Source organism: Polistes canadensis, unplaced genomic scaffold, assembly GCF_001313835.1.
Source record: "Polistes canadensis isolate GaletaPanama2010 unplaced genomic scaffold, ASM131383v1 scaffold_43, whole genome shotgun sequence".
NCBI classification, from domain to species: Eukaryota; Metazoa; Arthropoda; class Insecta; order Hymenoptera; family Vespidae; genus Polistes; species Polistes canadensis.
Window position 1 is genome coordinate 297,251 of NW_014569590.1, and position 25,536 is coordinate 322,786.

The 25,536-nt window shown below is 32.5% G+C and overlaps 1 protein-coding gene across 1 annotated transcript in view; it reads right to left on the bottom strand.

Annotated features, from left to right (window-relative positions):
* Positions 1-14,869, bottom strand: part of LOC106784984 (myb-like protein Q) — a 58,410-nt gene extending 43,541 nt beyond the window's left edge. The window contains exon 1 of the mRNA XM_014745057.1: positions 13,639-14,869. Within this exon, the coding sequence (XP_014600543.1) occupies positions 13,639-14,869 (1,231 nt within the window). The remainder of the gene's footprint in view (positions 1-13,638) is intronic.
* Positions 14,870-25,536: the final 10,667 nt, after the last annotated feature.

Genomic DNA, 25,536 nt, shown 5'->3' on the forward strand with positions numbered 1-25,536 from the left:
CCCTCCTCCTCCTCCTGAACTTCTACATTCATTATTAAAAAATCTTAAATTTTTCCTTCGATCGTTTTGCATCGTTTGTAAATAATTATTATAAATCATTTTTTTTCTAAAATTTATTCCAATGTAAATATATATTTTTATGATATTTTCTAATGACATGCGTATTAATATACATGTTACATATTATATTAAAATATAGGAAGCAGTATCACCGTGCAAACTTTTAAAACAACGTCTGCCTAAAAATTATCCTATCTTACTTCTTACAAACGGTTAAATCTGATAATTCCTATTCGCTTTTATAACTATATCTTCGTAACTGACTCTACGATCGTGTCGTACCTTTGAGTATTAAATTTAATTGCTATAACGGTTAGTTGATTTCCGTCTATTTTAAAATATGACGTCAACCGCGAGTTTAAGGATACCGAATAAAATAAAACTATAAGATAAAAGAAAATAAGAGGAAAATAATTTTTTAAATAAAATTAAGCAAAAATAAAAAAGAAAAATAAAAAAGAAAAAATTCGATCGTAAAAGGAACGTATTAAGTGTGTATGTTAACGCCTATTAAAAACCGATAGCCAATACAGACTTATGAGTTTCTTAATTAGTACGCTTATATCGATTTTATCTCTCTCTCTCTCTTTCTTGAAAAAAAAAAAAAGAAAAAATATCCTTGACGTTATTTCTTTCCTTCCATTCAAAAGCTCTTATTCTATTTTTTACTTTAATTTTACGATTATCGATGTTTCCACCCCCCCTCCCCCCTCCCTTCTTCTCCTCTCTCCGACCACCCTATTTTTCTTTTTCTCTCTCGTCTGTTTTGAATAATTTAGATTTAATTATTAAAATTAGAAGTAGAAGAGAAGATACTGAAAAAAGGGACACAAAAGGGATTAAAGGATCTTTACGAGCTCACATCTAATCGATGATTTAAATTACCAGCAACTTTAATTAACGAGAGAGAGAGAGAGGGAGAGAGAGAGAGAGAAAGAGAGAGAATTTTTGTGACGAGTTCGTCTATAGTTGTTTTTAGAAAATAAAAAAGAAACATTAGATAAAAGGTTAATGTCTCTAGTACTTAATAGTCCTTGATTGCATAATAAAATTTGAAATGATTGATAAACTGTAAGATATTCCTATAAGAATTTGTAGGATTAGAATAAAAAAAAAAAAAAAAGAAAAAGAAAAGAAAAAAAAAGGAAAGAAAATGTTGGAAGTATTTTTACTATCTATTTATCATTGTTTTTTATCCTCTCGAAAATGTTTACGCTTTGCTCGGCCTTACTTGCCAGAAACCGCATAAATGCGACGAAATAAACAACCTATTCGCGGTTATTTTGTATTTTTCTTTCTTCCTCGTCATCCCCTCTCTTTTGTTTTTTTTATAAAATGATGTAAAAATGTTTACAACGATTCGATAATCTCTTTAAAAAACTACGAAGATGTAACGAACGATGGATGGATAGATTGAAAACGAAGCAACCAAGCAAACGATGAAACCACGATCGATAAAAACAGTTCACTCTTCGTATAAACGGCAATCGTCGTACGTCTCGTTTGCAAGTTAAACCATGCGCATCGCATTATCGATATTAACGATATTTTCTTTACGTTTAACTAACATCTTTACATCATTCAAAAACAAATTTTTATAGTTGTTTTTACTATTAAACTTATTCATACAACAAAAATATCTTTCCTATTTTTTTATTACGCCATTTGGATATTTTCCTGGAGTATGTTATACTCGAATTAATTATTTTATCATTATATAGTATTGTTATTAAGTTGGGATTAATTATTTTAAATATATAAATTTAGATATAATAAAATATATATTATTTTGTTGTGAGAAATCAATTTGGGATATTTAAGAGACGATTTGGGATATTTGATTGGTATTCTTTCGAGTATTATATCAATCAAGAATCTACCATTTTATTACAAAAAGTTAAGATAAAATTCTTATTTATAATAAAACATAATTAACAGAATTATTTATAACATTTTATTCGGTCCATTAAATTTATTTAATATTATAGAATTAATTGTGAATTATTTAACAAATTATTGCGACTATTTAAAATACGCCATATTAATTTTGAGGTACTTTTTAAAGTATTATAATACTTATATTGAATTATATATATATAAATTTTATTATATCAAAGTTGGGATAAATTTTTTGTATCAAAAATAAAATACAGTAAAAATTGTTTACAATAAAATTCCCGTTAGATGTTAAACAACAACGTAATATGTTTCACCGATAAACATTCCGCATTGATTCGTTAAATAAAAATTCTTGGTTAAAATATTCGTGTGAATTATTTAATGCAACCTATGCTGTAAATAAAATACAATTCCCTAATAAAATACACGCGCACATGCACGTACACAATTTTTCACGGTAGCTAATCGTTGTTCTATCATAAAAGACTCGTTATTTAACGAACTATACGAAGAATGTTTGCGATGTCGACGAGGTAATAGCCATTAGTCGGTAAACTCTAGATAGATGAAAGAAAACCTTTGGTATTTTTAATTAAAGACAAGATGGTTAGATAATTTTGTCGAACAACTCGAAAGTATTTCCTTTCTCCTTGTTTTTCTTTATTCTCATCGCGATAAAATATTTATAAGGGAACCTGAACCTAACGAGAAAACAATTAACTTTGACTTATGACTAATTATACATTTTCCATACAAATGAAAAAAGAAAAAAAACTAAAACTAAAATTTTGATATTTAAAAAATTTCCCATAAATCAAACTTCGTGTTTAATCATCCAAGGAAAATGATTACGAAAAAACCAAAGAATAATAAATTTCATGAAAAATATTTCATCTTGCTTGAACGAACAATTAAACGATTAAACGTAAATAAATTTTGCCTGCAAGAAATAAAAGTAATACATTTCTGAATATATTTCATCTTAACTCAAACGAACGATAAATAAATTTATTTTCAAACGTAAAAGAAAAAATCTTCAAAGATAATTTCTTTGGAAAAAAACAATATCATATCCAAAAAATTTCATCTCGAACAGATCACGATTGCACTATACGAAAGAGAGAAAGATATCTACAAATTAATTAAAATTTAATATTACATTAGAATTAAAAAAAAAAAGAAAACAAAGTACTGAAGAGTATCCTCAAACAAACAATTTATTTACGAAAGAAATAAATTTTCCAAAAATTTCGATTAAACGAAATACGATAGTAAAACGATATCCTGTGAATTAATCGAACGTACTACCCTCCACCCCCCGTTTTAAAAATAATATTTCTTCCTGTAGAAAAAATATATTTAATAAAAAAAAGAAAAAAGAAAAAGAAAATAAATAAAAATTCATGGAATAGATGTTCACGTAAGAGGGAACGAATTCCCTGGTTTGAAAAGGACGTTGAAAGAGACCTTTAACGTCTTCACTCGAATAGTAGGTATAAGTCTATAGAAAGAGAAAGAGAGAAAGATATAGCCTTTAGGATCATGTAGAAGATAAGGAGAGGGGAGAGTAGAAGGAAAAAAGGAAGGGTAAATCGACGAGACTCTCAAACGATCGGGACTCCAACGTAAATCGATCCCTGACTTGATTTTTCTCTCTCTCTCTCCCTCTCTTTCTATATAGTAAAGTTCAGTCTGACGAACGAAGAACGAGTGGAAAAAAGTAACACGGGGAAAGGGATAAAGAAAAAGAGAGAGAGAGATAGAAAGAGAGAGGGTTGAGGGTTGGCAAGGGGGAGGAAAAAAAGAAGAGGAAAGAGATAAGAATACCGCGTAAGTATAGAGAGCGTAATAATCAGAAGTAAATTGCGAATACGTGAGGCTACCGTGTTGGTGGAAGGGCCTGAGGGCCCCCTTTCGTGGATATACCTGTGTGTCCGTCTGTCTGTCCGTCCGTCCGTTCGTTCGTACGTTCGTCTGTCTGCCTGTCTGTCTGTCCGTCCGTCCGTCCGTCTGTCTCTCTGTCAGACTATGTAAGAAAAGAACAGAGAAAGATAGAACGAAATAAAGAGAGTAAGAGTAAGAGAGAGAGAGAGAGAGAGAGAGATAGATTTATACTTACATACATAAAGAAAAAGATAAGCGTGTGTAGGAAGGAGAATGCCTAACTTACCGGTAATCTAATTTGAATCCCGAGGCCTCGGCTGGGTAATGGAACACGTATCGAATAATATTACGAGCGATTCGATTCGATATCATTTGTAATTCAGACTCTGAGAGACCGCAACCTAAGGAAAGGGGTTAGGGAGAGAGAAAAAGAGAGAGAGAGAGAGAGAAAGGGAGCGAAGGGGAGGAAAAAGGTTAAAATAAAGAAAGAGATAGATAGATGGGATAGATAGAAAGGGACATGATTCGAGTGATCACACGCGCCGTGTGAACGGCTCGTATTAACGCGTGTATTTTCGTCCCGTTGAAATCAAATATGAAATAGTCTCGTAAAGGGCACGCAACAAATATTTCTATTCCTAGGAAAGGATTCTCGAGATTTTTCCTATCGACGTATTAAAATGGTTCCTTAATTTTAATCGGTTATTTGTTTTATTTTTTCTTTAATCATTTTTACGGTTATACAATATTTGTTATTCGATATTATTTCGTCGTGTAATGTTAAATTTGTAATAAACGTTAATTGAATAGGATAAATCGTATGAAATAAAATGACGATCTAATTGATATACACTATCGTCCGAAAGTTTAAGTAAGTCTATCGCATTTACATTACACCATGGAACTTTCTAAAATGATTGTTGTAACAATTTGGATATAAGAAAATTGCTGATATTAGTTACACGTGTAATATCGAAATATTAAACGTGTAAAATAAATGTTAGGAATTAATTTTTGACGAGTAAAACAAAATTTGCTACGTTTAAGAAATACTTGACCAAATTTTTTCAAAGTATTTTTCAACAAATTTTCTATTTTTAAAAAAAAAAAAAAAGGAAATAAAGTATTTGGGAGAGGGAAACATAATTTGCAATAATTTAAAATTATTTTTATAAACGACGAGAATACGTGTAACCAAATTTTCTTTTAGTTGTGTGATATAGGTGTGCGAATGAATTTATTTGAATGTATTGGTAAGATCAGGATTACTGAAAAATCACCGAGTTTCACTGGTAAATGAGTTAGGTAGGAAGTCTCGTGTGTGTCTCGAAGAGAAGGCAGGTGTTTCACTCTGGGCGGTTCACATACGCGCGAAGCTTATGCATTCGAGAAGTCGTTTTATATGTTACCACCACCGGAGATTCATCGTATAAGAATTCATCGTGATAGTGATTTATTACTTTTATACGCAAATGCGAAATGATTTGGTTAATGTTCTTAATGTCTTCGAGTTTCACCGTTACTTACGTTTTTGTTCTTTAGTGTAGTAATGGTGCAAATTTTTTATATATATACGTTTCTATATTTTCATCGTATAGAATCGTCTAAACTATACTTATCCCTTACGAAAATATCTTATCGACGTTTAGATTTAAATACATTGACAGATATATACGTTTATACTCATGTAATAATACTCAATAATTCACATATTATAAATTAATCCACACGAATGTTAAAACAAAAATTTTATGAACTATGAAATTGATTTACAAGAATTATAAATTTACATATCTAAAAATTAACTTTTCCTTTCTCTTATTATAAAAATAAGTTATGTAATAATACTCAATAATTCTCACACTATAACCCATGGATATGTAAGAAAAGAAAAAAAAAAACAATTGTATAAAACACGAAATTAAAAAAGAAAAATCCTAAATCTGGAATACTTAAAAAAAGCTTCTTTATCTTATTATTTCTATTTCTCTTTTACTGTAAGAAAAAAAAATTATTATTATTAATTATGCAATAATATCAAATATTTAACATAGATTATAATATACGAACGTTTACGAACAAATTCTATAAACAAGAAAATTAATATCCAATAATAATAAATTTGGATAAGTCGACAAAATTTCTTTTTCCTTAATTTTTAATTCTACTCATTCTTTTTTCATTTTTCTTACCATAAGAATAAGGTACAATTAAAGACACACAGGTATGGCGATATTTCGTGCATAAATATCAGGGCTATTAAGTTGTATCGACCGTGACAGGTAAGCCCGCTAATAACAATGTACGTTCGCTCATAAAACATCGCGAAGGCCTTATTTCAAGTACAACGTTCTTTCCGACACACACACACACAGAATGAGAAAGAAAGATAGAAAGAAAGAAAGAAAGAATGAAATAAAGACAGAACAGAAAAAGAAAGAACGAGAGTATAAAACATACGTGTGTGTTGTATGAGTTCTACAGCCACCGTCGTGGTTCTCTTAGTACTGTTTATTCCGGACGATACTATTGAATTCAATCATTTTTATACACTTTCCCGGCCTCTCACGTGCGGTCGAGCAGCTTTACCTGCGGGTTCAAAGCGTCGACGTTGATGATCCTTTAAGAACATTGAAGCAGGTACGAGCATCAATTAGAGCTGTTGCATAACGTGAGAATATATTCCCTCATCTTTCTCTTTCTATTTTCTTTCTATTCTTTTCTTTTCTTTGTTATTTTATTCTTTTTTTATTATTATTATTATTATCTTCTCTCTCCATCTTTCTCTCGTTCTTTCCATTCTTTATATCGTTAACATTAATTAATATCAAATTATTATACAAACGAATATATATATATCTTTCACATCAATGATTAACAACAATGATTAAAATAACCTATCATTCATTCATTCACACACACATATATTATTATTCTCTATTAATAAGTATTATCTTTGTATTATTTTTATATTTTAAGTAAAAATATTTGTTATATATTTCATTTAATCTCAATGGTCAATATGTGTATAAATAGTTTTCAAGTATAAATTGTAATTAGAAAATTTTGTTATAATAGTTTACAATTCATATAGGATAAATAGTAATATTTTATTTTCTATATATTTTAACCATATAAATAAACTATACAATTATATATAAATATATATATTATGCCATACAAACACCAATCTAATAAACACTATGAAAATTTCTCATTATTAATGTCCTTGTAAAAAAAATTCTAACAAAATATATAATCTTATTTCCCCCTCTTTCAATAACATTCGTTTATTCGCCATTTTGTTTCTCCTACCTTTAACCCCCCTCTACTCCCAGACTCACACAATTTCCCTTCTTCTTCTCCTTCGAATTCACAAAAAACGTGAGGATCAAAGGAAAGTGGTGGTGGTGGTGGTGGTGGTGGTGGTGGTGGTGGTAGAACGTTCATTTGGTAACGTAAAAGGGTACGAAAATTATCCTTTGTCAACATTTTTTCGCGTATTACTTATAATGTATTTTTGAAAAAGTTAGCTTTCGCGCAGGGTTTTCTTCTGTATCACGCTATATGCAAATGAAACATATGCTCTTTCGCGCCGGATCCACGTAATAAATTACTCTCTTGTATAGGTAGGCCTAAAATTATACGCGTACTGGACCGGCACGCACGCGTGCGCGCGCGCGCACGCGCGAACTACTGATTAAGCTTCGATGTGTGTTCGTGTGCCGATGCGATTCATTCTCTTCCTCTCTCTCTCTCTCTCTCTTTCTCTTTCTATCATTCTTTTTTTCTTCTGTGTCTCCACCCTTATGTTATATTACACGTTTCTCTTTTGTCTCTCCCTTTTTTCATTTTGTCCGAGACATAATACTCGGCCTTTTTTTAGGGTAACTCTTGAAAATAGTATTTTTGTCAAAGAAGAAGAAGAAGAAGAAGAAGAAGAGGACGACAAAGTTTTTGAAAGGAAGATTTCGCCACTTCTCGTCATAAATAAAAATAATCAAATAAAATGCACAAAATATGGCATCGTGGAAACGCAAGAAATTTTACGTTTTTGTTCCATGTCAAACACTTTCCGCTATACTTTTCTTTTCTTTTTTTTTCTTTAATAAAATAATATATCGATGAGAGAGAATGAGAGAGATGACATCTTTAAAACGCGAAAAAGGACCATTAGGATCGCGTGAAAAATATTTATAATACTAGTCCTGCTATCTTTTTTGAAAGATACAACGAAATGATAGAAAGAAATTTCTTAACTACTAATCGTTCGATCTTCTATCTCTCTCTTTCTCTATCTTTCTTAGGAAAACGTATTACGTAATTCGACACTGATGAAAAGATCCGAATAGATCACGACTGTTTCACGACTTTCACCGAAGACGTAAATTAATATTTTACGTTAAAAATTATAAGCTTATAGTAATAGGATGATTGTATTTAAAAGGTATACAAACAAAGGACTTAAATTAAATAGATTAAAAGTTTAGTTGCATAAATATTCGTCTTAAATATATCTATTAGTTAACATACAAAATATTTATAATACGAATTTCAATTAATATTTGTTAAATAATTCATTAAAATATTTCTTCTTATATTGGCTAAAAAATAAATAGAATATTATTATACGACGCACTTAATATTGTCGCAATTAATTTAAACACAAATGATTTATATTTAATTATGATACATTAATGTTACTGCAGTTCGTTAGAACTTTTTTTTATTAACCTTTTTATTTTTAGATTTACTGACAATCATTTCTAACGAGTTTCGTGAAAAGAATTCATTTTTTTTTTTTTTAAATGTCATAAATCATCATAAATTTTCCTTCAATCTCCTTACTGTCCATCCATTTTTTTCTTTCAAATAAAAAAAAAAAAAAAAAGAAAAAAAATAGAAGATATAAAAAGAAAATAGTCATTGTTAAATAATTTGGAGAAACTGTGTGTAAATATCGATAAAATATCTACAAGAATACGGTCCTAAAATCGGGAAAATCCTTTGAACTTTTCAGAGTCCCAAAATCAACGTGTATCTTCATTTTCTCTCTTTCCTCCCCCTACGCGAACAAATAATACACAGGCAGCACGCAAACACACACACATAAGTACAAAATTTTTCTTTTTTCGTCCTTTTTTTGCTCGTGAACAAGTTGCTAGGATTTTGACCCATTCACAAGAAACACATTAAATTCTAGTGAACATATTATTGTTAAAGAAACTTATTTTTTTTTTTTTTAAACTGCAATGAATCTTGTCGATAAATGATCAATTTTAGTTTGTCAAATTTTGATTTTTACTCTTAGGGAAGATTGAATTTTATGAGACCTCACAAAAGACTAGTGTCGGCAAGTGTCAAGGATACAAACCTAACTTAAACTCACAAGGAAAAAAGATCATAAGGATTACCTTTACTAAGGACTAACCTCTCAATTTTATCTTTTTATTACTTCGGGTAAATTCATTATAGAAACTTTAAAAAAAAAAAAAAAAGAGACCTTTTTTCGGAACAATAAACGAACGAAATGTAAGAAGTAACCGGATATTTACAGAAGAAGACGATTTTATTAATATTAGGACAACAAATCCTTAGATTTCACCGCTTTTCTTAAAGATCAGACAAAGTTCGCTTCTTCAAAAGAAAAATCTTTAACAGACGTTTGCCGAAATATTCAAAATTTTATCTTAAATTGTTGCACGGTTGTATGATATTTTGAAAAATAAATTGGACAACAAATTTTTGAAATTAAAATTGGCACGTATATCTAGCTCGTTGAAAGTGTCACTTTAAATTGATATTGTGATCAATATTGTAGCTAATGGAGTATAGAAACTATCATTAAACATCGATAGATGTATACTAAGCGATATCGATATATACTGTTCGACCATTAATACTAGTATGTAAACGTAATCGTGTATTTGTCCCTTGTGTGCAATCGATCGTCATGACAATCCTCCTAGCTTGCCAACTATGAGATTAATACTTCCATGATGTTTGGTTTATATGTGCATGTATATTTACTTATAGATGTACATATGTACTACCAATATGTGAGAACCTATTAGTATCTACAATATTGTATACATACATATACACGTGTAAATTGTAAGAATGGTTTATTGGGATAAAATTGTCCAATTTCTGGGATCGAAAATCCCAAAGAGAAAATGTCACCGTAATAAAACTAATAAATAGAATCAATACAAATAAGAAGAAGAAAAATATCTACATTACTTTATTGAAACCGGTCAGATATCCTACACTACAAACACATTTATTAAATTGCTCAGCTAATATTACTACTCAGCTTTGAAACGTGCTTCTGTAATACATTAGAAATCTTTTACAAAAAACAGGAAATATGTATTCGAATATAACCAATGAAAATAATTTTCGACTGAATATATTTTCATCCTTGTTTATTTTTTATCATTACTTATATCTGTGATCTGATAATTGAATATGTTTAATAATATTATTCAACATTTCTTCTTTTAGAAAATAATTTTCTATATTATATCTATTTGTTATTTATTTTTATTAAACATAGTAATTATAGAAATATGAATAAATTAATAAATGTTTCTGTAAGATTACGTTAAAAAAGATCGACAAGCATCTTATCGAGATTATTCCATCGCACAAAAATAAGTAAAAAACGAAATTTTTTCTATCTTACCTACTTGTTTCAGAAAAAAGTTATATAAAGATAAACATTTGTATGCATTTATGAATAAATATTTTTATACATGCGTGTGTGTATGTGCACGTATACATGAATATAAAAATAAACGAATACGAATATAGTTATTCGAGTTGTCAACGATTTTTACGCGAGTGATATACAACAGTAGCATAAGAGAGCATGTAACTCATAAACCTAAATTCGTCGGTAAGCATCGACTTTCGAACATAATCGCTTCGATTCGAACTACCGATCGATATTCTTATTTCTTTCTTTCTTCCTTTCTTTAGTTTTTCCTTTTATTTTTTGTTATTTTTCAAACGACCGTAACACTCAACGACAAGATTAAATACACGTTTTCACCTTGTTTCGATTCCTACGACACGATCTCGCAATCTGAACTCGTGATATGCGTGTTAAGCTCGTGCGAAACTATCTCGCAGACAGTTTTGACTAGTACTTTATTACTTTTAAACCCGTTCCTCCTTTCTTTTATTTTTTTTCTTATCGAAGCACATAAATTCGATGATTTAAAAAGAAAAAAGAAAAAAATGCACACATTCCTAATCGTATTTGAATATTTATAAGGAAAGAACAATCGTAATTAAAATTTCGATACGAACGGAGACAATTGAATGATATCAAATATATTTTTTCTCTACCGATATCATTTTTGTTTTTTTATTTATATCTTGTTCTTTCCGAAAAAAAAATTCTCGGACTCGATTCTAATAATTCGTGAAATTTCTTTGGTTTCCCCTTTTTTCTGTCCTTTTTTTTTATTCTTTCTTTTTTCTTTTTCACTAGGTTCGTGTAAACGGTCGTCGACAGATGTTAGCTGAGCTCGGAAAATGAAGAAGAGAGGAGATACCTCTCATCGAGATCGATTAAAGCGTAATTAGGTCGCCAGTAGGATCGTCACGGTCCAAAAGGCGGGAAAATCCTTTATTTCTGATACGCCGGAAAGCGATCGTAAAATTTCTAAACTTTAATTTGACCAACTCGATCACTCGATATGAAATGAAATATCATCCAATTACGAATCTTCAATTTCGTATTTCTTCGAGCGAGGACTGACTACGACCCAAACGTCCGTCCCCACCATAATAATCAGAAAACGGAAAAAAAGAAAATCCTCAAAAAAAAAAAAACAGAAAAAAAGACCAACCAAAAAACAAATCTCGAAGAAGTGAATAGAAGAAAATATTTAAACGCGACAGCAATAAAAATTAAATCTTACAATCATAAATATATGTATACATATTCCAGTTCGACCTATTATTTTTAGTTTTATTTTATTGAAACAAGAAAAAAAAGAAAAAAAAATACAAAACTGTTCTATAAAAGGACCTTTTTATTTTTCTTTTTCTACAGTTTTTACGAATTTTCCCTATTAGTCGCCTTTTACGACAAGCAGGGATAACTGTGGGAATATTCTTACCCCGGTCCCACACAGAGTTCCTATTATTATTTTTATTATTATTATTATTATTACTAAGAGTAAATCTCATCTGTAAATGATATATTTTTTCCTGAAACGGAGACAAAACAAATTTCCGTAATCTGTTATTACTATTTGCAGAAAAATCGAACAAACTAATATCATCATTATTATTATATTATTATTATTATAATGAATGGTTGTGTGATGTTAATTTTTTAATCCGTCAGAAACATATGAGATTGATGAGAAATGGTATCACAAATAATTGATCCAAATGAAATGAAAAAAGAAAAAAAAAAAAGAAAAAGTTCCATGTGAAACGTAAGTGAAGAAAGCGTCAATAATCGTTACCGCCGATTAAACAATAAAATGCAAAATCTTCCTGCGAGACGTTTTGTTGCGTTTGAGAAAAAGGGGACCGCACGCACGCACGCGCACTGACACCTACGGCGAGGAGAACATCAATCAAAATTAAGGCCCGTATTCATAGATCGATGCTCGAGATCTTGCTACACACGAACGAACGAAAGCCAGACTTCCTCCTCCTTACAACGTGTTCTTTCTAACTCACCGAGATATATATTTCTTCTAACATAAGTATTATACTAACTTACTTAGTTACTAATACACTTGTACACGGTAACTCTCGTTTATTCATAAGTTCTATTTTCTTCATTTACCGTAGCCTTTAATTAATGTAACGAACGATAATCAAAGTGTTGAACAAATTATTGAAGCGTTAATTTGTTTAAAAATTTATATATATTTGTATATAAGAAAGAAACAGAAAAATATAATCCAAGATTAGAATATTCGAACATATCGTGTCTTAATATATTTGTAATGTAATATAATACCTTCCTTCCTTCCTTGCTTATTGTGTGTCTGATATTTTTTATTTTTTTTTTATTTTTTACGAGCATAAAACTGACGTAACGTTTAACATTGTTCACGTATTACATCACGAGTACGTGACGAATAAATTATGGTAACTAATGATGTACGAGAAGATCTATACGCATTTTTTCATAATCGAAACTATATAAATGATATGTACGTGTGACATTTATTTTCACGGCTATTAGAATAAAATTTATCGATAAAATAAAAATATATCTTCTCTCTTTCTCTCTCTCATTCTTTCTTACGAGAACGATTAAGTATCGTACAAGAAGAAACGTATAATAAATATAATAACATATTTAGCTACCTATCTATCTGCGAGTTCGACTATTTCCCCTACTCTAACAAGAGAGAGAGAGAGAGAGAGAGAGAGAGAGAGAAAGATAAGTTACATAAAGCAAAAGATATACGCACGTCGTTTCCCTTAGCTCGGTTAATTAAGTGCTCCCGATGCAATTACATGTTAACATCCTTCCGAGAAAAACTGCCGTGAGCAGAAACGTTGCCGAAGCGTGGACTAAACTCAATTAGAATAGTATTCTCTTTCCAAAAGTTAAAAAAAAAAAAATGTAAAAGAAAGGAAGACGCAATGAATGAATGAATGAATGAACGAAGAAACAGTAGAATACAAAAATGTTCGGCGTGGGTTAGATACGAGAGTAAAAACAACCTAATGAAATATATTAGATGAAACATAATATATAAAGAGAATTAAAAATGAAAATATAAAAATAAAAACAAAAAATTATCTTACCTTGACTATGTTCACCAGCGTCAAAAGTTTTGCTCGTCATTTGGAAGAGAGCATCCAAAGGACTACCCTGGCCAGTACTTCTCTTTCCATTCTGCCCAGTTTGCGAGTTTCCGTGTTGCTGAGAACTCTTTTTCTTGAATTGCTGTTGCTGTTGTTGTTGCTGTTGTTGTAATGCAGCAACATGTAGACCGGGATGAACGGCGTGGTGTCGTGCCGCGTGGTGATGGTGATGATGGTGATGGTGATGATGAGCGAGAGGATCGGGACTACCTGAATCGGAAACGGAACTTCTGCCGGATGAGGACGAACTACTGAGAGGCGGTTCGCTTATTGTACTTGACATAGACGCCAATGACATGCCCATCAGAGACAAATCTCTGCTACTAGAATTAGTCGAATGATTGTGATGGTGTAAATGATGATGATGTAAATGATGTTGAAGATGCTGTTGTTGTTGTTGCTGTTGCTGTTGTTGTTGTTGTTGTTGTTGTTGTTGTTGTTGCTGTTGATGATGATGATGATGAATATGTTGACGATGACCGATCGTAGAATCGACCGTGTCCCAGGGTCTAACGATTTTCGCTTTAGGTCTGTGAGATAAAATATCGAGAATACTGAAAGATTTAACACCGCGTTCGTTGCTGTCCCGATCTCTATCCTCTTCCTCGTCTGAGTGTTGCATTTGAACCATTTGCAATCGTTTTAATGGTTTAAAGTAATCGTCCGTAGCACCGGCTGTAGCCGAAGTACCGTTGCTACTAGTTCTACTATCCAATTCCTCTTCGTCCTCTTCTAAATCCTCATCCTCTCTCAATGTCGTTACAGAATCACCACCACTACTCTCGTGAGTCCTTATCGAACTCCTTCCGTTAGACGTTCTATAATCGCTATTCCTTGACGAATAATTGTCTTCACTGTCCATAGTTGAATCCGTTCGACTGTATCCTACTCTCCTAGGACTCAATCGTTCGACATAATCCTCCCTTGACGATATCAATCTATCCTCGCTTTCCGTCGATGATGCAACTACTACCAACGGTAATGGACTTGGACAACCAACCGAAATTACGTCCTCGTCATCCTGAACATCACTCCCACGACACGGTGAACCTCTGCAAGGTGTCCGTCGGTGGCCGGGCGAGCCAACCAAACAGGCGGCCGTCGTCCCGCTGGAAGACACGGTCGTTGACGGTGACATCGTATACGATTCCGTCATCTCCGTCGTGCACATGATTTTTCAATCCTTACTATAATATGTCTTTTTAATGTTTTTCGTTTTTCTTTTGAAAAAAAAAATTCTTCTTCCTCTTTTTTAACGGAAATGATACTCCTGCCTTATCTTTTCAAATTTCATTGACACAATAAAACACAATTATTGAAAAACACAACACACCTTAATAGTCCCGTTCACGTTAAATACCAAACTCATGAATTCGCGATCGTTCCCGATCCTTCGAGGAACGGTGCGCGATTTTAGTTCAAATTCTAAGTCTCATAACGCGCGCACTCTTCATGTCATCCAAACACTATTAAGTTTATCTTCATTTCTTGCCCATTTAAAAATACAATTCACTTATCACTTCTCACCGTTTCTATTATTATTATCATGAAAAAAAGAAAGATCAATTTTTGTTTTTACCTTATAGATCTATCTTCAAACGTTCACAGTTAATTCGTCTTTAAATCTCAATATCACCGTACCACCTATCCTCACGATCATGAAAAGACGAAAAACAATAATCGTAGAATATTATAAAACGTATCTTTAACGTAATACAATTTCTTCGTCGAAGATACTTCGACGAGAAAGGTTTTAACAGCCGGCTCCTCCATGAATAAAAACACGTGTCCAGGTATACAATGTCTTCTTGAGAATCCCAACGATATACAACAATAGACACTATTTAATAAGTATATAAAACAATTAACGATGAATTTACACTTGTTCGAAATCTAATGATATATCGACGAACGACGCGATACACGCGTTACTATAAAAACAGATGAATTTAAGATAAATGAGAAATATTATTGTGTTATATATTTCTCGTTGAAAGTGCAGAAAGCAGAAACGGAGCCGGGTGTGTGTACTAGCGTGGGGCCGAGGCTCCTCTCAGGCCAGGCCAAAGCAGTGACTTGAAATGGTAAGGGGTCCGGGGATTCAGGGCCGGTGTAGTTCAGTGTTGTAGGGGCTGGCTTTTCTCCCCAACACGCCGCCTCAGCGGGTTTAACAATTCTCATAGGAGGGGAGAACACGAAAGGAGCGGTAACTTTGGGTGCTACACACAACACTTCTACATCGGTGGGATGTACCTTCCTCCTGGCATCAACGTTCATGGGCGGCACCAATTTTGTCCTGCCCACCTTTTCAACCCCTTCTTTCCATCCTAACTTACTTCGTCAGCCTTAGCAAGCTCACGGCGACATTAACCCAACCGCTCGACCGTTCGAAACCTTTCTCGTTCTATCCTTGTCTCTCTCTCTCTCTCTTTCTTTTACCATTTATTTCTCTTTTCTTTTCATTCGCTTGCTCGTTCGTTCGTTCGTAAATTCGTTCCTTCTTCTTCTTCTATATCACGCGACACGCTAAAATGACGACGCTCCTGCCTTGGTGGAATTTTTACGAGACGTACTTAACATCCTCCTTGCAGTTGTTCTGACGAAAGAGGACCAACCAACCCTACTTTCCTTTATTCTATTTTATCGTTAAATCTACCGATTATATTATTTTTTCCTTTTTTGTTTATTTCTTTTGATACATTTTCTTCTATCAAAACTTTGATTAAATATTATGCGTAAATTTTCAACATTTAATCAAAGCTTATCCCTTAAATTGAAACTCTAAAAAGGAAAAACAATACTCTCAAACTAATCTAACAATTATAATAACAATTTCTTTCTTTATTATAATTTTTCTATTATATTATTTTTCCAATATTCTCTTCGCGATCAAAACTTTGATTAAATATAAAAAGAATAATCTCAAATTTCCAACATTAAAACAAAGCTTATTTCTATAATTGAAGCTATAAAAGAAAGAAATAATACTCTCTACCAATTATATTATTTTCTCTATAATATTCTCAACGATAACACAAATTATGTTAACAAGAAATATAATGTATCTTATTTTCAAGATTGTTACAAAGAAATATCCTTAAAATAAAGAAAAAAAAAAAAAAAAAAGAAACAAGAAATAAAATTACCAACAACAAGAAAACGTTCCCATGTAAAATCTTACAATGAAAAAAACAAGAAAACCAAGATATTAATCTTCATCTAATAACTTTACTTTAATTAAATTCTCTCTATTTTCAGTTAAAATTCTTTCTATATAAATATAATATTGGCCACCATCTTAAATGTTATCGTCATTCAAGTGTTAAATCACTCGGTCTTCTTAGGATTCGTATCCTGTGTTCGATTGCCCGCGACCCATCAATTGCATCGGTCGTTTACGTTCCTACCAACCGATTGGTTCTTTGTAACACGGAAAGGAGCCACTGATCACGATCGAGTACTTCCGAGAAAGCCAATGTCGACGAATCGTGGTCAATAACAACATGGTGGAAGAACAAGAACAAGATCTAGAAGACCAAGAAGACCAAGATGATCAAGAAGAAGAAGAAGAAAAAAATAAGACCAAAAGAGGAAAGGAAAAATGATCATCACACGAAAGGATCACTCGTCCATGGCAACAACGTTAGGAAGATATCTCAAGATTGTTATATTATACAGACTATTACCTACGATCCTTAGGGGCCTTATCCTACATACATTCACATTCTTCTATCATTTACACATACATAGACACATACCTATACATGTAAGCATTATCCTCAGCGAGAATCGATTTAACCGTGTAATTGTAGCAATCTCGTCGACAACGAGCGATGTTCAGGTCACTCGAAAATATTTTCTATCTCTAATCTTTCTTTTTTTGTTCTATTTAACCTATCCTTTTAAAGTTGCTGTCTTCTTTTCTATCCAAGACACTGATCTCTCTTTTTCTCTCTCTCTCTCTCTCTCTCTCTCTCTCTCTCTCTCTCTCTCTCTTTTACGAGATCCAAGCTCAAATGTCTTCCTCCTTCTTTGAGTTTCCGCGTATTTCGCAGGATATCTCCCCATAGAAGTCAGAATTTTCTGACCCTATGCGGTTGGGATACGTGACGGGATGAAGAAGATGAAGAAGAAGAAACGAAAACCCTCGAGCAACTGTTATCTTATTTTTCTCTTCTTCTTTTAACCGACACGAAATCTTCTAAGGATTTACGAGGCTGAAATAGTTTCTTTCGAATTTTTCCTTTCAAATTTCTATCTTCGATCTTTGCCGTTCCGTTTTATTCCTTGTTTACTCGAGAGGAAATACAGGAAAAAAAAGGATCAAGCAGAAGAAGAAAAAGAAGAAGAAAAATAAGAAGAGATAATTGGAAATAGTTTCATAGAAAAGAAAAAAAATCAAAATATGTATTTAGGCAAAGATTTGTATGAAAATTTTATTACTTTGTCATTCTTACAATATCAGTAAATTCAAGCGTCCGTCGGAATCGTTCGGTTATTATTCTACACGTTAAAGAAAAACAAAGCTTTATTTGTTCTTTCCGATATATCGAAAGCCCAGTTATTTCTTTTTTTATCAGCTTAAATCAAGAAAAATATTATCCAGAGCATAACAACAACGGCGCACCGGACACCACCTGGCAGAATTGTTACATACGAGAAGGGACAAGAAAATAAAAGGGATAGAAAGAAGAAGAAATAAAAAAACAAGCAAACAAAGATAAAGAAAAGGAGAAAAAAAAAGACAAATGAAGAAGAATAAGATTCAAGAGAGAAAGAGAGATAGAGATAAAAGAAAAATGTAAAAGGAGGAAGCTGTCTTTTCTCGTCCTCTCTATGGATTTAGTTTAAAACCCCTTTGCTCGGTGATTGCGTGCTCACGTCGTTTCAACCGAAATCAGTAAAATCTTTTTAGAGTCCTCTTAGCTTCAATTTAGCGAGAAACCGAACAACACAGAGAAAGAAACGTTAAAAAGATAGAAAAGGAATGAGAAAGATAGAAGTTCTCAACACTATGGAGCAACATATAAGAAGAAGAGACAAGCAGCAACCAACCGGTCTCGTAGGAAGGCAAGTTGGAAGAAGATCTGACCGAGTGTAGTCGTCCCAAGATCCTTCTTCTTCTTCTTCTTCTTCTTTCTCTCTACCATCCTTTTCTACATCAACACCACCCCACTACCACCACCAACAGAACCAGCACCAGCACCAAAACCTTTTTCTTCCTTCTTCTCGACCTTCCCGTCGGCTTTTCTATCCCGATACAAAGAGGCGCGAGCGAGCCTAATTATTATGATAGCTCGCCACTGGATTCTGTCGGTCCCTTTGATCTGCCGCCGTTTAGCATGATCCCCCGATATTTAGGTAGGCCCCGTTGTCCCTCTTCCAACTCTGCCACTCGCTCTTCTCTTCTCTTCTCTACTCTTCTTCTTCACTTCTCTTCTCTTCTCTTCTCTTCTCTGATCTTCTCTTCTGGCAACTCTAGTGGAGGGGAGTATAATCTTCTTCACTCTCTTTGCTGTTCACTCGACATGCTGCTGTTGCTGCTGCTGCTGCTGCTGTTGGGAGTGCTAGTGGGGGAAGAAAGTAAAAGAGTGGGGATGAAGCACGAGGGCGGATCGTACAGAGTAGTGTATACCATCGTTGGTGGGACGAGGTGGGTCCATGATATAAACCATTCATCAATGAGCATTTTTTCGGGAAATTTACACGTTCCTCTCCTTTCTCCCTCTCTCTCTCTCTCTCTCTCTCTCTCTTTTTATTTTCCTTTCATTCTTTCTCTTTAGGTATATACAAAGTTCATCTTTCTTTATCCCTTACCTCCTTTCTTTTTCTTCTTTGACAAGTAGGAGGAGAAGAAGATAGAGGACCACACGTGAACACCCAGGTAACGCTCCGCCGAGCTATTAGTCTCGGGATAACCGGAGATCGAATTTTTAATTGATTATTTGATATATCTCACGGAGATCGGTTGATTCACATCCTCGTAGTAACATCGTCCTCATCCTAATCGTAATCGTCTTTGGTTAGCCAACTTTTGGGATTCTGTCAGAGACAACAAATGATCAGACATTTTCTAAGGGTATATAACCCACTTTCTTGTCTATCTAATAGTATTTACTACTTTGATCGTTGATACTACTTATGTCAGAGATCAGACATGACTACTATACTAAATCCGAGTATCTTTAAAATTCTTTCACGCGAACACCATGATCATATCAATCATCATCCATCGATAAATAAATACCTATATGCGTATACGTGTGTATGTAAATGACATAAGTATTTACTATGTCTAATTATATATATATATATATATGCAATATCGAAGAAATATATTTTCATCTCGTCAGAATGATCGTCGATGGCCGAGATACACGCCATTCTTCTTCTTCTTATTCTTCTTCTCCTTCTTCTTATCTCGAAGCCTACCATGCGAATGTTCGATCTCGTCTCAAAACCGAACTCGATAACAGCCGAGGTCTGGCAAGCGTGTAATTTTCCACCGCTTATCCAACCACTCTACGAGCGGGATCCATTCTCTTGTCAGATCGAGCCGAGTCACGGAAGGTGTGAGGGGACAAAAAAGCCTTCGGGTGGGAGAGAATACGTGAAAGAGCGAAAGAGAAATGTACAGGAAAGAAGAGAGATGAAAGAAGAAAGGAACGGGGATGGAAGGGGATAAATCTCGTTACAGCTCTCGAGATACATCCTTCGTAATCGAGCACGGCACACGGTGCTTGCGCAGCTTGCTTCCACGATGCACCGTGACGACGGACGCTAATAGCGTTCGCACGACACCTTACGAGAGTAAAGGATACAACGTCATGAGAAAAAGTACATGAGAATGAGAGAGAGAGAGAGAGAGGGGGGGGGGACAGGAGAAAGGGAAACAGGGAAAAAGATGACATGCCTATGCATTGTTTCTAAATTCTTATTATATTCTTGATTTTTTATCGATAAAATTCTAAATTGAGATCTTATAGGATAATCTATTACGATGGAAACAATGTTTTCGTAATAAATTGAAATATTAAATAAAAAAAAGAGAAAATTAGAAAGAGGGAAATATGATTGTACAATCATATTTTAGATATACAAATTTTATCTAGAAATACTAAGGATATGCATTAGAATATTGCCAAACAAAATTTTTGATTATTACTTATAAATAAATATCATCAAGTATCTCTTCCATCAATATGCAATATTCTATTATTCACATATTTTTTTATTATTTAAAATATTTATTTTATATGATAATATATATAAGTCTAATTCAAATGAATCAATTAATTATTTATACTTTACGATTACATTGTACACCAAAATATTGACTATATAATAAGAATTAATTTCTAACTACAATCTCATTGAACAGATAAAACTCGATGAAAGAAATAATAATAATTCAACGATCCTAAATATAATATCAGATAATGAAATGCTACATTACGAATTCACTTTGTATAAAACTAATGATAGATGAAAGCCTGACGATTAATTCTAAAATTGTAAACTACTACCTACGGTTCAGATTAAAATATCGTATCAAACTTTAGAAATACGTATTCTCATCTTGTATTTTTTTTTTGTCGACCCATAAACTGCATCCTATCTCTTTAAACACGGACACTTCTTTGTCCAATTATATATCCAGATATATTAGTATAGGTGAAATATAGTTAGTATTGCATATTATTTTCTATATCTATACATAAACCATAATGTCCACGTATTAGATAGGATACATGTAGTACTTAGACGTAATTGACGAGAAGCCAGGACAGGTCACGCAAAGGTGTTATACCAAAGGTCTATGTGTATGTGTGTGTATGTGTGTGTGTGTACCACGGCATAGACTCATGAACGCTTCGTTTCCTCTCGAACGAACAAGCAGATCTATCTGTCTATCTGTCTATCATACACTACCAGCTAAAAGTTTGGAATTGGTTGTTGATTTCCATTATAATCTATAATACACCGATCAATTTAGAATCGTTCTATTATTGTTATATCAAATTATTAACAAGTTGAATTATGTTTTCAAAGATTTCAGACATTTCCTTATATTTATAATATAGTTGCATAATTTTTACACCAAATTTAATTAGACAAATACTGAGAATGAATTTTCCTGCCGGAACATCTTTATGCAACTTTTGCACGAAGCATGAAAAAATAGTTAATTAGAAACGCTTCAAAAAACTAATTTACCAAAATTTCTAAAATACGTCAGACTGTCATTAAAAATAAACTCGAGTTTTTTTTTTTTTAATTAAAGGTAATTCGAAGAAAAAATACTTGTTTATGAAAAAAAAAAAACAATATAAAACTAGGTAATATTTTGTTGACAAATAAATCTTGGTTACTAAAAATGTATTCATTTTTTCATATACTTAAATATTCTGTTTCTCAAAATTTCTTTAAGGATTACAAACTTTTCGCCGATAGTGTAATTTCAAACACACACACACACACACGTATTTAGATGCATATACATATTCGGCCTTTCTCCTCATCTTCGATATCCTGCTAAAACGTTCACCACGCGTACCTGCTTAACTATTTACTTACTTACATCCAACAACAAAATCTTGATCATGTCTCTTTCTCTCTCTCTCTCTCTTTCTTTCTCACTTTTTATGTTTTTATTCCTCATTCTTCAATTGGAATGAACGTGGGCATCGAACAATAATCTTCTGCAAACATACAATACCTAATTCCATTAAAAGTCATCCGTCCCAGGAGACTGATCATATTTATAATACATTCATGCGTGACCAAAGCCACATTATTGTTTCACGCCCAGTATATTTCTTTGCAATTCGAATCAATAAAATCTTGATATGCAATATTGTTGCATAAGAATTTTCGATCGGTCTTATTAATATTTTATGAAGGCAACAAGCGATTGATTAAATTTAAAATTATTCTAATCAGGCTTAAGATTATTCTAATCAGACCATGTTATGCAGAAATCTATTAACCGTAAGAATGAGAACAAAAAAAATATGTTACACATGATACAAATCTTGCAAGCAAGAAAAACTGAATTAAATTAAAGATAATATTAATTATAATATATTCGTTATTATATTATTAAATAATCTATTTAAAAATCAAAGCTACTTTAACAATTTCAATTATTGCAATCTTCAAACTAAATTTAATATCAAATCGTAAAGTATTGGTAACTTTCTATTATACATAAGCAAGCTCGATTGCAGCAAATCTTTCTCGCATATTAATTCCAATAAAACTAAAAACCGAGAAACAAACACAGATACAAAAATTCGATAAAACTCGATGAAAATCACATAGCAATACAGATATGTATAACTAGTACTTAACGTTATCAGTTACAATCTAGTAGAACCTTTAAGCAAGTCTCGTGCAAACGATTTTCCTTCGTTGAAACGAGAAAGAATAGAGGAGTAGTATTCTCTCTATTTTCTCTCCCACCACTTCTACATACTCGTATATATAGTATCCCACATTGAACCCCTCTTGAGCCTTCAGAAAGATCATTTTAGCCACGCCTATGGTGGGTTTTCCCTCTCTCTTGAACCAACAACTTGAGGTTATCGTCTCATTCATTCCATCTTTCTTCCACTCACAAGAAACTTGTGTTCGTCCCTCGTGACGTCCAGTCAACCAATCCACTACCAACGTCGATATTGGACTCCTCCTCTGCTTGCTTTCTATTGGTCGCTTCATTCTAACCGCCCTTTCAAGTCTCACCTTTGAAGAGACCGATTTATACCGTACGTGATGTTTACCCCCAACTACCACATTGCTCTTCTATCTCTGTCTCTCTTTCTTTCTTTCTTTCTTTCTGGAGTACTTACGTGTGCAAGCTTTCTCACTCTTATGTTAGTTAGGTTTCTACGGGTCTCAGAAAATTACAGAGGGATTTGCACGATCGGAGGTTGCTTAGAACTCTAACCCCCTTTCCCCTTCCACCCTTTCTCCCTCCACAACCACTCTTTGTAATGTAAAATATAGTACGTAGGATTTATCATTTTCTTTTATAAGAGGACTTATTTGTAATTGTTAAAATTTAACGAGATCTTCTAGATTTTATATGAACTATAGACATTTTGTAATATTATCCTGGGAATTTAAAATTAAATTTTCTTAAAAATATATCGAACCTTTATATTTATTACAAGATTGATGTGCTAACTTATAAAAATGTCAATCAGTTAAAAAATAAAATTACCCCGTGATGATCAGAATTCTACGTGCACTCGAAGAATTTTAAAAGAATGATCTTAAAAAGAAATGAAAATTTTTTTTCATAAAAAAAACTAAGCTTGATTAACGCAAAATATAAGCATACTTAAATATCTATCAATCATTTTCTAAGAATAAAATGATGACTAAAGAAAAAGATGAGAAAACTAGATTCCTGTTAACGATAGAACGTAAAAGTAAAAAATGGAGACTAGCTGCTTAAGAAAGTATTATATATAGGTGTATCCCCTTTTGTGGTCTTGGAAAAGTAAATATATATATACATATATATATGTGTGTGTGTGTGTATGTGTATACCTGCAGGTCAGCCTTGGATTCTTCAAGCAACGAACAATGTTACTCTATAGCCGCGACCAATCGGACAAACGATCTTGGCTTTGTTATCCCCTGCGAAGGTGTCAGACCTACGAAGAACTTGCTTATTAGGCACGCGACCCTCTCATAGAAACGAGAAGATTTTTTGGTGCATTCATGCATTCATCTGTGAATCGGATCGAAGACAATGAAACTCAATAAACTTTCTTTGCGAGAAATAAGAAAGAAAAGGCAAAAATAAAAGAAAGATTCGTTAATTGATCAGAAAGAAATATTTAAATTAAATTCTTTTCTTCGACAATAAATATTAAAAAAGAAAAAAAAAAAAAAAGGTTACTGTGCATTTGTATTAATATAGGAATTTAAACAAAAATTATATTATATTAAGACAAATATAGAAATAAGAATAAAATTGATGCTACTACAAATATATATCAAAATTAATATAATACTATTGCAAATGTATAGAAATTTAACGATACATTTATCACTAAAACTAACAAAAATTAATTCCCACATTCAAAACAAGATACAAATAAAAATAATCTCTATTATAAATCATCAATAATAATCGTCGCAAAAAGTATCACAATAATTTGATAATTATTTATAGATTAAAGACTCTAACAATGTATAATAAATTGACTGTTAATATTATCGTTATAGGAATATAGGTAATGTTTCTTCTATCGATTGAAATTACTTTCCGACGCCATCTTGCACGAGCGAAGCGATAATCCCACAGACGCATTGTCGACGAACGAATGTTCGTCTGTTAAGAGTAGTTCGTAAAGTCGAGTTTGCTATTGAGTTTGTCGTCCTACACGCTGTTTACCCTCGCAAGGGAAAAGGAATCCGTGCTTCATCGTCCGGAAATGATTCGATACGAGAACCTTCAAGGGACGGACTGTCTGACGGAAGAAGAAGCAGCGAGGGAACTGACAAATCGAATCTCGATTCTCTCTAATGGTGGATTAAAGAAATTCTTTTCAACGATTCGATCGATACCTCCAACTTTTATCCTTAAAATATATATATTCTCCTTCTCATTTAAAATTTATTCTAAAATAACAATTATTTTTGTCCATTTAATTTTCTTTTAACAACAATAATAATATTTCAATAATTTTGTGATGTGTGTTTTTTATCTTTTTTTTTTTTTTCTTTTCTAACATTTTGGAACCGACGGCTTTCAGAACAATCGAAGAATCCACAAAATCAACACTATTACGTTTACTTTACGTTAGAAAAAAAATATATTAT